This window comes from Pipistrellus hanaki (genome assembly GCF_964339955.1).
Source record: "Pipistrellus hanaki genome assembly, chromosome: 14".
Taxonomy (NCBI): Eukaryota; Metazoa; Chordata; class Mammalia; order Chiroptera; family Vespertilionidae; genus Pipistrellus; species Pipistrellus hanaki.
Window position 1 is genome coordinate 53,525,062 of NC_140516.1, and position 16,953 is coordinate 53,542,014.

The 16,953-nt window shown below is 62.0% G+C and overlaps 1 protein-coding gene across 1 annotated transcript; it reads right to left on the bottom strand.

Annotated features, from left to right (window-relative positions):
• Positions 1 to 368: 368 nt before the first annotated feature.
• Positions 369 to 16,876, bottom strand: ACADSB (acyl-CoA dehydrogenase short/branched chain). Its single transcript, XM_084904562.1, has 11 exons — positions 16,728 to 16,876; positions 10,487 to 10,646; positions 10,215 to 10,315; positions 9,329 to 9,535; positions 7,965 to 8,135; positions 7,294 to 7,419; positions 5,870 to 5,962; positions 3,854 to 3,943; positions 2,156 to 2,293; positions 1,533 to 1,632; positions 369 to 872 (listed from the first exon to the last, which is right to left on the bottom strand). Exons 1-11 carry the CDS (start codon positions 16,767 to 16,769, stop codon positions 802 to 804), a joined length of 1,299 nt encoding a protein of 432 aa, XP_084760688.1. The 5' UTR covers positions 16,770 to 16,876; the 3' UTR covers positions 369 to 801.
• Positions 16,877 to 16,953: the final 77 nt, after the last annotated feature.

Genomic DNA, 16,953 nt, shown 5'->3' on the forward strand with positions numbered 1-16,953 from the left:
ACACGCATGCATCCTTTCCGGCGGGTCTGTGGTGAGCCACGCTCGGGCAACTGCTGAAGGCAATGGGCTCCGACACCGAGGTCCTCTGGAGGCCGGGGGGAGGGCCCGGGGGGAGGGGCCCCGGTGGAGGGCCCGGGTGGAGGGCCCGGGGGGAGGTACAGCCCTCCTCCGTCACAGGAAGTGACATCATAGACATGGCTCCTGGGGGCAGGCACCTCCCTCCTGAGAACCACGGGGCCACGGTGGAGCAGGAGCACCTCCCGTCGGAGGAGAAACCTGCTGGCGACGGTGCAGGACGGTGATAGACGGTGACAGACGGGCACTGATGGCCAGCCTGTGCTCGAGCTCCGCAAGGAGACGCACAGCCGTGTCCGATTCGCTTTATTTTGTTAAAACGTTTTCTTGGTGTTTGTGACTCAGGGTCTCACAACGAGAAGGAGTCCAGACCCCACAGAAAACGCCTGCCATTTCTGCGCGTTTAGCAGCTGAGGGCGGCTCAGCCCTGGAGACGTCCATGTCTCACCGACATGGCTGACGGTGCCGGGGGGACTGGGGACAGGAGCGCGGGTGCCTGGCGTCCAGATGCGGGAGAGCCTCTGGGCCGGCAGCGGAGCCGCCTCGGGACGGTCCGAGAGGACAGGGGGCGTTTCTCCCAGACTGAATGGCTCCTGTGCCCGCGGCAGAGCTGGGGGGCGGCACAGAGAGGTCGGCCGAGACCCACAACTACAGCTCCATCGGCCGCTGCGCTGCCGGTGCCGTGCGGCCCCCGAAGGCAGAGCCGGTGCCCCGGGGCGGCGCCGCTCAGTACTGCGCGTCCAGGTGCTTCCCGATGGTGTTGAGCTGGATGTTGGACGCGCCCTCGTAGATCGTACCTTAAACGCGGGCGGGGGAAGGCTCAGTGGGTTAGCCCTGCCCCCGCACGCCGTGCTCAGGCCCCTCGGCCCCTCGGCCCCTCAGCACGCCGCCGAGGGAGCGCTGTGCCTGCGGGACGGCGGCTTCCGCCCGGGAGTGAGACTCCGGCCCAGAACCCGCATCGCAGGGCGGCCTCTGCCTCCGCCTGGGACGGAGCCTCCGCCTCCGCCTGGGACGGAGCCTCGGACCCTCAGGCTCGTGGGCACTAACCTAGCCTTTCAGTAAAAGGAGAGTTACGGCAGATTTTAAAAATCCTCACCCAGGGTACGTTCTATCATTGACCTTCAGGGAGAGGAAGGGAGGCACAGATGGGTCGTCTGCCATATGTGCCCCCCAGGACCCGACCTGCCTGGGCTGTGCCCTGCCCGGGAGCTGGACCCAGCCGTTTGGTGAGGACGGAGGCTCCCACAGCCGAGCGCCGGCCGGCCGAGCGGGCTGTGGTGTAGCTCAGGCCTGCGAGGTGTTTACAAAGGCAGCCTGGTGCTTTTAACAGAACATGTGAGCCCAGGCTCCGGAGGAAGTGGTGGGAGAGCCCCCTCCCCCGCCCCGGGCGCAGGCACACTGCACCGCCGCTGCGACCGCACACCAGGAGGCAGCAGCGAGCGCACGGCCGCCCTTACCGATCTTGGCGTCTCGGAAGTACTTCTCCACGGGGAAGCTCCTGGTGTAGCCCACGCCGCCCATCCAGTCGATGCATCTGCTGGTTGTCAGCCCCGCGACCTGCCACCCACAGCGGGGGTGCCCCGTGAGATCCCCTTCCCGCTCCCGTGCCGTGTGGGTGCGGGTGGCGTCGACACGGGGTCTGGGAGGCTGGCCTCAGGGAGGCGGAGACAGGAGCTAATGGGGAACGAAGGGTTCAAGGGCCATGTGAGGCCGAGGAAGGAGGACAAACTGCTGAGGCTGGAAGAGCAGCCCCGGGGCTTGGCCGGGTTCTCAGTCCAAGTCTGTGTAACACGGTACACGTCTGTACAGGACAGAACACGTCTGTGTGAACACGGCGCGAACCTGGGCAGCCCCTCCCAGGTGTTTCCATTTCCCCGCGTCTCCGTGGCATTCGCTCCCCCACCTGGAGCCATGGCGGCGACGCCAGCACCGATGAGGCCGATTTGGGGCTTACGGGGCCTCCACCTGAACTGGGGCCTTGGCTTCCATGTGGGACCTCACAGAGTGAAGCCCTTTCCGGCGGAGGCACCTGCGCTTTCCTTGTTTCTCGAATCACGGCGGCAGCAGCCGAAGCACTCACCTCGGACGCGAAGTACTTGGCCATGGCCGCCTCCTTGACGAAGGGCCTCCCCGCCTCCACCAGCCGCGCGGCGTTGTAGGTCAGCAGGCGCGCCGCCTCCAGCTGGGTGGCCACCTGGGCCACCTGGTGCTGCAGCCCCTGGACAGGAGGCCGCGTCAGAGAAGGCCCGGCCCGCCGACGGCGACAGATCCACCCCGGAGCTCCCTCCACCCCTTTTGTGCAAACACTGCACAACCTGCCGCTGCCCGGCACGTGCTGCTCAACGCGCTTCCCAAGTTCACGGAATCCTGTGTCACCACCAAGTTAACTTCAAAAGTTCCACTTCTATTCAATAATGGCTTTCAACCCTCAGTATGTTCAAGTGGAGGGCAGACAAGTTCCAAAGGAGCAAACGGTGAGTATACACTCTCATCTGCTGAATTAGAACCTGTGGTCCTGCAGCTGCCCCTCCCTCCAGGAGCCTGTGGCCTGCGGAGCGTGACGCCATCGCGGGCAGAGCCAGCCCATTGCTCTGATGGGAGCCCAGCTTTTCAAAACGACCAAGCGGAATCCAGGCTCACACAGACAAGAAGCTGACACGCTGCTTTTCATGATCAAACTTTTAGGTTTTCTAAGAAGCATCTTTAGAAACGTCACCCTGGTCCTTCCCTCCACCCCACCCCCAACCCCCAGTCCACAGTATGCAGCTTCCTGTGTGCCAGGGACCAGCCTCCCGCAGCCCTGCCCCGCGCCTGGCCCTCTGCTGCTGTCTGGCGGCGGCCGGCTCAGAGCAAGTCCTGGAGGACCGTACAGTGACCATTTGACCAGAAGCTGGGGCCACAGACCCTGTAAATCTGGTACCACCTGCCTGGCCCTGGGAACTCAGCCTCCATGCAGAGGATGGCGGGGATCATGTGACTGCAGGGAGCCTGGGAACTCGGTCTCTGTGCAGAGGATGGTGGTGGTCACGTGACTGCAGAGACCCGGGCAGGCCTGCTATGCTCCCACTTTGCAGACCTTGACCTGACTGCACCCCCAGCCGGGGCCTCTGCACGCGTGCAGTGCGTGTGCTTGCGTGATGCCTGGCTGCTACGCACCTCGAGGGAGGCAGCGGGCCCAGCTCACGGGGATTACGCAGACGGCGCAGTGATCCCTCTGCATCCCCGGGGATGGACTGGCTAAGCTCCGTAAGCTGCCCTCCAGCCTCCAACCTGCTAGGACCTGCTGAGGGCGGCCGGGCTGGAGAGGAAGCCGCTATGGGCCCCAACCAGTCCCCTGGCTGCCGGGAGCGCTGAGAGCCAGGCCCGTGCCACCCACACGGGACGGGGAGCATCTCTCCGGCACCTTCTGTGCTGAATGAGCCGGGTCGGACAGAGCGAGTCTCGGCCTCTCACTGTCAGTCACCGAACACTGTCCGCCCCCGCTGCCCCGAGGACGGGCCTCACCGTGACCTGACAGACGAGGCCGGGAGCCCCGGGTGCGGGCCTTGCCTCAGGCCTGACGCCAGGAACACGGAGGACCGGGACCGAGCCCAGGAGTGACAGACGCGAGTCCGGAGCTCAGGCAGCTGTGCGGAGCCGGCCTTCAGGCTCTCCCCGACATGCCCGGGCCCCTCCTCTCCCACTGGAACCCGAGGGCAACCCCACGGCTGTGCACCGTCTTCACTAGCGGGAAGGCAGAGAGTTGGCACCGCACAGGAGAAACGCTAAGGGTGTGTACCTGGAAGTCAAACAGTCTTTTCCCAAACTGCATCCTTTCTTTAACGTACGGAACGGCGCAGTCAAAGCAGCCCTGGGCCAGCCCCAGCATCTGCGGGGAGAAGACCAGAATTTCCATTGTTAGAGCCGAACCTGGGTGGGGCCGAGTGGCCAAGCCAGGCGTCGGGCCCCCCATGGCGGAGTGCAGAGCTGGAGTCAGAACTGAACTCGGGAGCAGGCGCTCACCCCTGGAGGACCACCCAGCAGGTGGGCCGGCCCAGCCGCAGTTCCTCCTGGCTAACTAAGTCCGCACCTACCGACCGGCCCCAGCTCGGAAACGGTCACCAAATCCACGTTCCGTGGTCATTAAGTCACATGTCAGTGTGGCACGCCACACGGGTCAGAAAAGGGAGCGAATCGCAGGCTAAGCTTTGGGGGAAACACCCTCAAACACGGCGTCTCCTTAGAACTCATCACCTTCCCCTCCAGCCTTTCGCTGGGCGTTCTGGGGACAGAGGATTGTGCCAGAATTAGGGGCAAAGCACATGACAGAGCTCCAGAGAACCAGGGGAGTGCGCGGCTCCCTGCGCTCCGCACTGGCTCAGACGGTGCCATCGCCCTGGGACCGAAGTTCACGTCACCTCAGAGCAGAGTTTCCTGTCGACGTGAAAACTGAAATGGCTGGCTGTCCGATAACACAGACCCCCCCCCACTCCCCCGCGAAATGCTTTCCCTGCAAGTGCTCTCACTGGAAGACAAGTTCTCTGTGGCAGCAGAGGGTCGAGGACGGACCCCTCCAGGCCGTTCCTGAGCCTCGGGGCCTACGAGGCGCCCGCGGTATCAGCCGAGGAGCAGCCGCTCCCTGACCTTGACCGCTGGCCAGGCTGTGGGCGACCTGGGCCATTGGCGCCCACATCAGCTCCGGGTCTGTGAGGCGGAACCGCGGAAAGCCTTTCAGCAGGACAAAGAGGCCAGCTCTCTTCAGGAAGATGCTGTCTAGTTCTGTGGGGAGAAGCGCTACGACTTAAGAATATTCTGTTAGCAAACCGAACGGCGGTGAAAAAAACCTCCAGTGATGTCACAACATTTCAGTAACCCAACAGCTGAATCACATCTTCAATATCTAAAAGCTCTTCCAGCCGAAACCAGTGTGGCTCAGGGGATGGAGCGTTGGCCTGCAGACTCAAGGGTCCCAGGTTCGATTCCGGTCAAGGGCATGTACCTTAGATGCAGGCATATCCCCAGTGGGGGGTGTGCAGGAGGCAGCTGATCGATGTTTCTCGCTCATCGATGTTTCTAACTCTCTATCCCTCTCCCTTCCTCTCTGTAAAAAATCAATAAAATATATATTTTTTTAAAAAGCTCTTCTGTTTTTGAATCCAGATATTCACTGATTAAAAGTAAATAAATGTATCCTACAAAAATGACGTAACATAATAAAATCAAAGGCTTCATTCATTTTCTTAGCCTGAGAAATAACTGATATCACTTATGGAAATGTAATATGCACGGCACAGGGCAAATATGGTAACTGGATGGTTCTCACCTACACATCTATCCAATCAGAGCCACTCTGCCTCCAGCATCTCAACACGAAAGTCACCTGAACTCACGCAAAACCAAGAGCTCACACGTCCTCACCTATCGATCGGAGACTTTCACTACAGACTTCCAGACCACTTTTCTCCATGCAGAGCTTTCTCCCAGGAGCATTCCATGCTCCAAAAGCCAGGCTTAACGTGGAACGCTGCACCTACCTACATGCAGTCTGGAAGCTGTCGATGCGGCCCCGGGAAACGGCCATGTCCACCCACCATTTCCAGAAGCCACACAGTCCACGCTCTGAAGCAGGAGGCGGCCCCCTGAGCCCCTGCGGGGTCCTCAGTCATCTCCCGCCCGGGGCCCGGAGCCCGGAGCCCGGAGCCCGGAGCCCGGGGCCTGGAGGGGGCCCTGTGTCCGCCCGCCTCCCCCCCTGCTGGCCGCACTGCATTCCCTTCCTGGTGCTCACTGACCGCCCGGAGGGCGCGGCGCCACCCACCTGGGCCGCAATGCCTATTCTGCCTTCGTTGAGGCTCCCGATGGCGTACTTGTAACCGTGGCCCACCTGCCCCAGGACGTTGGCTTCTGGGACCTGGGAAAACAGCGTTATTTCTCCGCTTAATTCGACGTAACTCATTTTGATTGTGTGTGTGTGTGTGTGTGTGTGTGTGTGTGTGTATGTGTGTGTATTTTTTCTTTTAAATGTTACCATAGCTGGTTTGGCTCCGTGGATAGAGCGTCGGCCTGCAGACCCAAGAGTCCTAGGTTCGATTCCCGTCAAGAGTGGCAGGCACATCCCCAGTAGGAGGTGTGCAGGAGGCAGCTGATCGATGTTTCCCTCTCATCGTTGTTTTTAACTCTCTGACCCTCTCCCTTCCTCTCTGTAAAACATCAATAAAATATATATATTTAAAAACAAAAAAAACAAAGTGTCACAATACAAAATGCACCTGGAGAAAAAGCCAGGCCAGAGGCATGCACTCATGAATGTGCTCAAACAGCGTGGTCCTGGCTGGCGCTGGCCCTGTGGGTGGGAGGTGCACACGTGAGTGGGGGCACATGGGGGTGGGGTGCATGGGCCAGCGTGCAAAAATAAAAATGTTTCTATTGATTTCAGAGAGGAAGGGAGAGAGAGGAATAGGAACCAGGCGCCCCCGCTCCTGTCCGCAGGGCCCAGCGTGGGCGACAGGGCGTCACAGAGAACACGGACTCCCTGCGGACGCAGTGGGAGCTCCCGGGGAGGCTGTCACCCCAAGAATGCATCTGAGCACGTGCACAGGCGCCTGGAGAGGTGGGAGGAGGGGGGACTGTGTTCACTCATCGTTTCCAAAAGCCACCCTGACTCAGCCAAAGGGGCACTCAGCCCCAGGGTCCGGACAGCGGGAGACGGAGAGGGAGAAAGGGGAGAGTGAGCAGAAGGAAGGCGGTGAGCCCGACGGCTGCGGGCCAGTCCCAGCGCAGCTGTGAGCCAGGCCAGGCCTGGTGTGATGCAGAGAACTTGACGCCGCCCCTCTCAGGCCCGCCCCCACGGCCCCTCTCTCTCTCTCTCTCTCTCTCTCTCTCTCTCTCTCTCTCTCTCTCTCTCTCTCTCTCTTCTCTCTCTCTAAGTCTGACCCTCATTTTTAAAAGACTCCACTCAGAACCGAGGGGCTGCCTGGTGCTGTCTCCCTGAGCAACACCTCCCCCTTGTGGCCTTCACTGTACGGCACGGGCTCCGGCCTGAGCCCGGCCACAAGCGTCCTGTGTAAAAGGAGCTGCGGGCAGCCAGGCTCCCTGTTGGCCAGCCTCTCGGGACAGCACAGTGATCGTGACGCCCGAGCACGCCCTAGTCCTTGCACCCTGTCCCGCACGGGGGATGCCTCCCCGCACCCACATCCACGGGAGCTGGCTCACACCGGCCAGCGCGCTGGAACTCACTCCCACCTTGACGTCCTCGAGGGTGAGCGGGCAGGTGGACGAGGCCCGGATGCCCAGCTTGTTCTCCGCTTTGCCCACGTGGAAGCCCTCCGTGTCCCGGTCCACCAGGAAGCAGGTGATCCCCCGGTAGCCCTGGGGGAGGCGGGTGTGAGCGCACGGGCTGCGAAGACCCCCTCCCCACGGCGCAGGCGGCAGGACCGTCAGCGAGCCTCGGGGGCGGGCATGGCATAGGGAGGTCGAGGAGAGAGGCCGGCTGTCTCAGCCTCCTCTCCTCCTGCCTCCGAACCCGGGGCTGTTCCTGATCCAGTCACAGAATCACGTGATCATGGGACTCCACGCTTCATCTTCAACTTCATTAAAAACCTCAACGTCTTAAAACTTAATCCCGTTAAATGTCACGTTGGAGAAAAGACAAAAGCTAACGTGTTTATTTTGCTGAATGTCTATTTTCCAATTGAATAAATTAATCTTAAAGCTAAATGAACTAAGCAGGTGCTTAGCTTTCTCACCGTTAAATCGGGAATGAGAAACGAGACGACACGGGCGTGGCGGCCCGAGGCACATGCCAGTGTCGGCACCAGGAGGCGGTGCCGCCAGGGGGGGCACACACCTGCCCGTGGGAGGAGGGCAGACTGCGGGACAGGCCTGGGGGCTGGGCGTGGGCGCTGGGCACTGACCGCGCTCGGGTCCACGTTGGCCATCACCAGGAAGAGCCCCGCCTCCCGGGCGCTGGTGATCCACATCTTGGACCCGTTGAGGACGTAGTGGCCCCCCTTCTTCTCGGCTCTGGTCTTCAAGGCGAACGAGTCGCTGCCGGCCCCGGCCTCCGAGAGGCAGAAGCTCCCCACCTGCGGGGACAGAGCACCGCTCACGCTCACGCTCGGCAGAACACGCTCAGGCTCACACACCGCGGGACACGCTCACGCTCACGCTCGGCAGAACACGCTCAGGCTCACACACCGCGGGACACGCTCACGCTCACGCTCGGCAGAACACGCTCAGGCTCACACACCGCGGGACACGCTCACGCTCACGCTCGGCAGAACACGGTCAGGCTCACACACCGTGGGACACGCTCACGCTCATGCTCACGCTCCTCAGGACATGCTCACGCTCCACAGGACATGCTCACGCTCCTCAGGACACGCTCACGCTCCTCAGGACACGCTCACGCTCCACAGGACACGCTCACGCTCCACAGGACATGCTCACGCTCCTCAGGACACGCTCACGCTCCTCAGGACACGCTCACGCTCCACAGGACACGCTCGCGCTCCGCAGGACAGGCTCACGCTCCACAGGACACGCTCCCGCTCACGCTCCTCAGGACACGCTCACACTCCATAGGACACGCTCACGCTCCACAGGACACGCTCACACTCCACAGGACACGCTCCCGCTCACGCTCCACAGGACACGCTCACACTCCACAGGACACACTCCCGCTCACGCTCCACAGGACACGCTCACACTCCACAGGACAAGCTCCCGCTCACGCTCCACAGGACACGCTCACACTCCACAGGACATGCTCCCGCTCACGCTCCACAGGACACGCTCACACTCCACAGGACAAGCTCCCGCTCACGCTCCACAGGACACGCTCACACTCCACAGGACACGCTCCGGCTCACGCTCCGAGGGACACGCTCAGGCCAGCAGACACCCTCCCGTGCGGCCACGCTAACCACTGCACGTCCCGGGGCCAAGACGGCACCCTGACGGCAGTATTTCCGGACTCCCCTCTCCCCAGTCTAAGGCAGGCCGGGGCCCAGCACACATGTCCAATGGGAAGTGTAAGTGAATCGGCTCGACTCCAGGAGAAAGACAGTGTGAGGGATGTGAAACCTCAGTGCGGGCACCACAGATATCTTCAGGTAAAAAATAACTGTTTTTTCCGAGTGGAAGCGAGGGCAGTGTGTGTTTCCTGCGGCGAGAGCGCACCAGGGGCTTTGCCGGTCCTGCGGCCGGGCCTGGAGCAGACACGCCACACCAGCCATGTCGTCCCAGAACCCGGGCACGGAGCGGCCGCCAGGCTCACCGTGGCCGTGGCCAGCTGGGGCAGGTAGGTGGCCTTCTGCTCCTCCGTCCCGTGCTTCCGCAGCAGCCCGTTCACCACCGTGTTCTGGACGTCGCAGATCAGAGCCACGGATGCGTCCACCTTGGCCAGCTCCTCCACCACCAGCACGAGGGAGAAGAAGGAGGCCCCGGTCCCTCCGTACCGGGCGTCCACGTCCACGGCCATGAACTGCGGGGAGCAGGGCTCAGCGGCAGCCGCAGGCGAGCTGTGAGCACGCTCCGCCTGCTGCACGTCGTGTGAATGCGGTTATACCCACGCGTGTGAAACCGAGCACACGCTTCTGAGAGGGCGACATGGCGACCGCCACGCTGCCTGCGCCCACCTGTGACCACACCACTCCCCGGGAGGCTGCTGGGAGACCGGGAAGGGGCGCGGGAACCTGCCACCAACACCCTGACCGGCCCCGCTCAGGGGCGGGCGGTGGGCTGAGCGGCCCCTTCCCGCCGGCGGCCCCGAGAGGACACGGAGGGCACCTGATCGTGGGACTTCTCTCTCCCTCAGCACGGCCTCCCCGCCAGGAGCTGCCCGGCTCCTCAGCCTCCAGGGCCGCGCCATGAGCCGTAATTCACCCGGAGCTGGTGACAGTGGCGGGCGGCGCTCTGACCCCTCCACCGCCGTCCTGTGCTGGCTGCTGTGTGGTGAGTGGGGGGCACCGAGCTGACAGCACAGGGAGTGGACAGGGTCGGAGAGGGGCTCCGGGAGGAAGCAGCGAGGAGCGGGGCCTGGGGCCGAGGCGGCGGCTCCCCGCAGAGCTCGGACGCTATGTGACAGACCCTCCACGTCCACAGCACCCCAACCTCTAACCCGGACGTGTTTACGGGACGGAACCCAGAGACGTAAGCGTTACCCCTTGCTGGAACAGGCCTTGGATCACTGCCGGCTCCATCTTGGCGCTTTCGTCCATCGTGGAGACCAAAGGAGCCACTTGTTCCTGGGCAAACCTTTTAGCTGTGGAAACACCGCATCTGACTCTACGGCTGGGGCAGGCATTGCTTTTCCAAAAAGAATTTTAAATCCACGTCAAACAATTCCATTCACTAATGCAGATCCGCCCGCTGGCCTGGACCTCTTGCGCTGCCCCGTCCCGGCCGCGGGCAGCCGGAGGGCGGAGCTGCTCACCTGCGCCCTGGATCATCAGCTCCTCCTCGGACAGCGTCTGCAGGGGGGCGCCCGGGAGCCCGCCGCCCGCCGGCCGGGGCAGCGCCTGGGACTGGGAGGCCCGGAGGGCCCGGGGCGGGCTCTTCCAAGCAGGCAGGCAGGCTGGGAAGGTTCGTCTCAGCTGTAAAAACAGTCCCCGCTGAGTAGGGAGCACACAGGCACACGCGTACATGCCTACACACACTACACACACCGCACACACACGTACACACATGCACACGCGCGCACACGGTAGAAGGGTCAGAACGTCCTTTGTTCACAGTCGGGGAACGAGAGCACACGCGCTGTGGGGCCAGAAGCCCTTCACCAGCAGCAGCTCTCCGGAGGAGCGCCTTCCAGGCGGCCGGCTTTGCCGGCCAGCGGAGAGAACGTTCCAGATGCAGCTCATTCCGAACGCCACGGCCTGTGTTTCCTCGGCTTCTCTTGGGAAGAGAGCACGGCACAAAGGGCTGAAGGGAGGGTGCGCTGGCCCGGCCGGGGGCTCAGGTGAGCGTCTGCCTGGGAACCAGAGGCCACGGTCTGGTTCCTGGTTCGAAGACAGAGCTGGGCCACGAACACGCGGGACCAGAAAGGAGGGGGCACGCAGTGTGGGCAGGAACGTGCTCCCGGAAGAGACCGGGCTGCATGCTGAGTGAGAGGAGTTCATTTAAAAAAATGTTTTCATTGTTGTCAGAGAGGAAGGAGAGGGAGAGAGAGAAACACCAGTGATGAGAGAGACTCACAGACCGGCTGCCTCCAGCACACCCCTACGCGGATGGAGCCTGCAACCAGGGCCTGTGCCCTGACGGGAATGGAGCCCTGACCCCTGGTTCCAGGTCAACGCTCAGCCCTGAGCCCCGCGGCCGGGCTCGAGGGTGGCTCTGGAGAGCCCTGCCCGGCGTGGTGGCCGCAGCCTCTGCGCTTGGGGCCGCCGGCACACGCTTGTCCGAGGAGCACCCTGCCCCTCCTCCCGGGCCCGTGCAGACGGCGGTCTCCTGAGTGGAGGGCGTCATGCCTGCCCGCTTCCAGAGCTCCGCCATCTGTTCCCGCTCCACAGGCGGCTGGCAGACACTGGTCACTGTGACCTCGCCTGGGGGCTGGGATCCTGCGCCCGGAACCGAAGTCCAGGGGCTAGGCTGGGTCAGACTCACCCCTCACTGCCTCTCCCCGCCCCCTCCCCGCCCCCTCCCCGCCCCCTCACGGGGCCCCCTCACGGGAAAGAGCCTTTCCTTCCCTTCCCCGCGTGGGCAGCCAGCCGCGGGGGAGGCGTGGTCTGACGCCACAGAAGGAAGGACAGACACTTCCGCCACATGGGGGGTCCGGGTGCTGGGCTCGGGCTGCTTCAGGCCACGGCAGTCCCTGCTGCTGCCGGGTCTCCTTTAAGAGGCACAGACGTCGTATCACCAGTTAAAGTACTTTTACCACTTTACCGCCACTTCCTTGCTTTGTCACCCTATATATTTACACTTGTTGAAACATCCTTTTTAATATATATATATATGTATATATATATATTATTGATTTTTTATAGAGAGGAAGGGAGAGGGATAAAGAGCTAGAAACATCCATGAGAGAGAAACACCCATCAGCTGCCTCCTGCACACCTCCTACTCGGGATGTGCCCGCAATCAAGGTACATGCCCTTGACCAGAATCGAACCCAGGACCCTTCAGTCTGCAGGCCGATGCTCTATCCACTGAGCCACACCGGCTAGGGCTTGAAACATTGAGAAAAGTTTTTACACTTCTCTACACTGCCGGGTGCCTCACCCATGGCACAAAGCCAGTTGAGGTCCCGACTGCCGAATGCTCAGGTCAGTCTTTGGCCAACCTCATTACTTTGGCCACAGTGTGAGCCGTACCTCCTCCTGGCCGTCAGCACAGAAAGTGTTTACAGCGTGAGGCCACAGCAGACACATGACAAAGGGGTGCTGACCTCCAGGGAGAGCCACCCCCACTTTCCCCAGGAGATGGCTGCTGCAGCACAGGTCTGCTTCCCCTGCAGACAGGGGTGCGCGCCCCCCCCTCCCCGCCCTTTTCCCTGCAGACAGGGGTGTGCGCGCCCCCCCCTCCCCGCCCTTTTCCCTGCAGACAGGGGTGTGCGCCCCTCCCACGCCCCCGTCAGTGGTAACCATGATGTTAGACCCTGACTCTCCCAGGAGGTGCACTGCTCACACTCGCACACCAGGGAGGGGCTGACACAGCCCGAGAAGTGGTCAGTAGTGCGGGGCTCAGGGGGAGGGGCCCTCCTCGGCTGGCTCTTGTCCCTCTCAGGAAAAGGAGTTCTAACGAGAGACAGAAAGCAGCCCTGAAGCAATGCAGGCGGATGAGCGGACTCAGGAACACACGGCATAAAGCACAGCAGACGCCTTGGGGAGTCAGATTGTGCGGGGGCAGGGGAGGGGGGAAGAGGGGGTTCCAGGGGCTTATACCTCTCCCCCCCCAGATTTATAGCTCCTCCGTGGGAAGCAGCCCAGATTCCAAACCCCCCTCTGCTCTTGGTGGCTTCTCGCCAGGCACCTGCTCCTGCACTCACATCTGGTCATCTGGTCAGGCAAGTCCCAGGGCAGCTGCCTTCTGATTGGAGGGTGAGGCCCCTCCCCTCCGTCTGCCCCAGCAGCGCTCTGCTGTCCTGGCCGCCCAGGGGCACAGACGCAGAGTGGGATCTCCCTGAGCCAGGCCTTCGGCTCCCAGGTGTCCTCGGGGGATCCGGTCTTGTGACTCGCCAGCGGCTGCAGGCGGCCCAAACCGCTTGGCCTCGCTCCGTTTTCCGTCTCAGACCCCCCTTCCACTCGCCCAGGGACTGCCCAGCTTTCCCTGACGGCCACACTCTACCCTTGTGAGTGCTCCTGGAGCCTGAAAGTCAGGTTGATAAGGACGGATTAGAAGGAGAAAAACAAATTAGAGTTTAACGGCACGTCCCGGCCTGTACACAGGCAGACTCAGGAACACGGAGTACCTTGCCAACATGAGAGGCCAGCACCGGAGACGCCGGAGGAAGGTGTGGGCGGAGCCCGGGCTCGGTGTGACCAAGGCGGCACAGGCACAGCCCGCGGTCACCGGCGGGTTCCCAGGAGTGCGTGTGAGCCATCTGCCAGGAAGCACGGTCTCAACAGAGCGAGACAACGCTCAGAAAACTGCCGTTTTACCACTTATTTCTGCATCAGCATCCAAGGGGAGTGACAGGGCGTGTCAGGGGGCGAAAGTCACCTGGCCTGGCTCTCGCCGCCCTCCCTGACTCTTGCTGCTGCCACAATTCAACCAGCCCAGCCACAACGCTGCAGCTGCAGGCTCAGGACCTCACCCAGATCCCTCACAGCCCAGATCCCTCACAGCCCAGATCCCTCACAGCCCAGATCCCTCACAGCCCAGATCCCTCACAGCCCAGATCCCTCACAGCCCAGCCCCTCCGCTGCAGAACTCCCCTCTGTTCCCGTCCCAAGAGCCACACCCAGCTCCAGACGGGACTCCCCTCCATTCTGTCCCAAGAGCCTCACCCACCTCCAGATAGGACTCTCCTCCATTCCGTCCCAAGAGCCTCACCCAGCTCCAGACAGGACTCCCCTCCATTCTGTCCCAAGAGCCACACCCAGCTCCGGAGAGCCTGTCTCCCCGATGGCCCTGGCACCTCTCCCTGCTCCGAGCCACAGGCACCCGTCTGGGTGAGGTGAGGCCAGGTGGGTACAGTTCTAATCTTTCCACTAACAGATAAACTTATTTAATTTTTCTAAATATGCTTTTTTACCGATTTCAGAGAGAGGAAGGACGAGGAAGAGATAGAAACACCCATGAGAAGCACCCAGGGTGGAGATCGAGTCTGCAACTGAGCATGTGCCCTGACCTGCATCCGGGACATGTGCCCTGACGGGGAAGGGAACCAGGGTGGGTCCTCCTGATGCCAGAACTCACTCCACCAACCGAGCCACACCCTGGCCAGGCAAGGGAGCAACTTGTCAGAGCTAAGTGTCAGGGCCTTCCTTACAGTGTCTGCCACAGTGCTCACAGCTGGCGAGAATAGAGAGAATATTTAAGGACATCTACCTTCATGCGGGGCACTATTTTAAGTGCCTCACACGCACGTCATTCATTTAATCTTCACAACCCGCTGTGGCACAGGCGCTGCCATGTCCATCGTTTATGGATCAGGAAGCCAAGACCCGGAGGTGAGGGGCAGGTCCGGGATTATCCTCCAGGAAGGGACAGAGCCTGGGCCAAACCCAACAACTGGTCCCGTGCTCATCGCGGTGCGCAGCCAGCAGCCCGCTGGCGCAAATGCTTACAAAAGGAGGAAGGACAGCCGAAACCGGTTTGGCTCAATGGATAGAGCGTCGGCTTGGGGACTGAAAGGTCCCGGGTTCGATTCCAGTCAAGGGCATGTACCTTGGTTGCGGGCATATCCCCAATAGGGGGTGTGCAAGAGGCAGCTGATCAATGACTCTCTCTCGTCAATGTTTCTAACTCTCTATCTCTCTCCCTTCCTCTCTGTACAAGATCAATAAAATATATTTTAAAAAAAAAAAAAAAAGGAGGAAGGACGAAGCGTGGCCACCGAGCAGAAGTCCGTGGCCTCCCGTCTGCGCGGCACCTGCTCGCCCATTTCCTAGCTGAGTGACTCTGAGCTGGCCGCCTCACCGTGTTCACTACGGCTCTGCATCTGGGACAGGAGGCGGCCTTACTGGACGGTTGCCAGAGCTACCTGATTTGGCAAGAACTACCTGATTCGGCAAGAGCAGCGGAGAGCAGGCCACCACACGTCCGAGTGTGCTCCAGGAATACTGGCCCCGACACGGTCAAACTGTGGAACCCAGGCGATTCCGCTAAACCACTCAACAACGATTGAAAAACAGGACCACACAGCTGTCACAGCCACGTGCTTCTTCAAGACAATTTGCTAACATTGTTTGACTCATTTCTTTAATTACCCCTACGTGCAAAATAACTAATTATCCTAATGAAACAGAGTCCTGCCCCAGGCGGCGGCTGAAGAACTTTAAAATATATATATATATTTTATTGATTTTTTTACAGAGAGGAAGGGAGAGGGATAGAGAGTTAGAAACATCGATGAGAGAGAAACATCAATCAGCTGCCTCCTGCACACCCCCCACTGGGGATGTGCCCACAATCAAGGTCCATGCCGATGACCAGAATTGAACCTAGGACCAAACCGGTTTCGGCCCGATGAATAACTTTTACCTCATTCGAGCAAATAAGAGACCATGTAAAAAGTAAACAGTCGAAGTCAGCAAGGCCCCAGGGCCGTGAGGACAAGGCCCCAGGGCCATGAGGACACGGGAAGTGTGTGCACGGTGTGTGTGTGTGTGTGTGTGTGTGTGTGTACAGTGTGTCGGTGTGTGCGAGCGTGCCTGGTGTGTGTGTGCACGGTGTGTCTTGTGTGTGTGCACGGTGTGTCTGTGTGTGTGTGTGTGCACGGTGTGTCTGTGTGTGTGCGTGAACGGTGTGGGGGGGCCTGAATAGCCTGCCAGAGGGCTGCGGGAACCGGGTACCCAATGTAAGCAGCCAGACACCGGGCGCTGGAAGAATCAACAGGTGCGCAGGTGCAGCAAGCAGCACTGGGCGCGACAGGTGGGTGTCCCTGGGGCGGGGTTCCAGCTCCAGCCCGGCCGGCGGGCGGGAAAGGGCCCGGGTGCGAGGCGAGCGCATCCGGAGGATGCTGACCCCAGCCGCGGGAGGGGGCCAGGGGCGCTCTCTCCTGGCCGGTGGGTCTGACCGACCAGCCCCGCGGCCCCGCCTCACTGTGGGGCAGGACCGCGGCCGGGAGGGGAGGGGAGGGCAGGGGCTCCGCTCGCTCGGAAGGAGCCGGGTCACGCTGTGACCATCTTCCCTTTGGGAGGGACGGGAGGTTGAACAGAACCTTTGGGGAGAGGGGCCCGGAGGGCGAGCTGCCATGTCCGCAGTGTCTCCCTCCGCGGGTCCCAGGCGCGGGGGCCCGGGCCCAACAGCTGCAAGGACACCCGGCCCGCGGCCTCCGCCGCCTCGCAGGGAGCCGGCTCCGCCACAGGGGTCCGTCCGGCCAGCCCAGCCCCTTCCCACCGCCCGCCACTGCCGCCCGCCTTCCGGGGACCCAGGTCGCGGCCGGCCGCGGGGAACCGTCCGACACCGGCCCGCGGAGGGGCGGGCGTCCCGGTCCCGTTAGAAAACTCTGCCGCGGGGCCCAAGGTCGCCCCCGACGCTCAGCCCGCCCCGCCCCGCGGGGCACTCACCAGCGCGCCGCCGCGCAGCAGCCGCACCGCCGCGACCTCCATCGCAGCCGCAGGCCGGGCGTCTCCGGGCGTCTGAGCGCCAGCGAATCCCTCTAATCCCCGGCCGCCGCCGGCGCCTCAGGCCGCGGGCCAGCCCCTCCCCCAGCCCCGCCCCAGCCCCGCCCTCTCCGCACCCGCCCGCCAATCACTGGCCACGCCCCTCTGCCACGCCCCTTCAACTACGGAA

What these genes read in the sequence shown, in the direction of transcription:
- ACADSB (XM_084904562.1), bottom strand. Translation starts at nt 16,769, where the DNA reads ATGGAGGTCGCGGCGGTGCGGCTGCTGCGCGGCGGCGCGCTG. An exon ending in CCAACGTGGACCCGAGCGCG is followed by an intron (nt 7,420 to 7,964) that starts GTCAGTGCCCAG and finishes CGCCTCCCCCAG; the next exon opens with GGCTACCGGGGGATCACCTG. An exon ending in GAATAGGCATTGCGGCCCAG is followed by an intron (nt 3,944 to 5,869) that starts GTGGGTGGCGCC and finishes TTCTCCCCGCAG; the next exon opens with ATGCTGGGGCTGGCCCAGGG.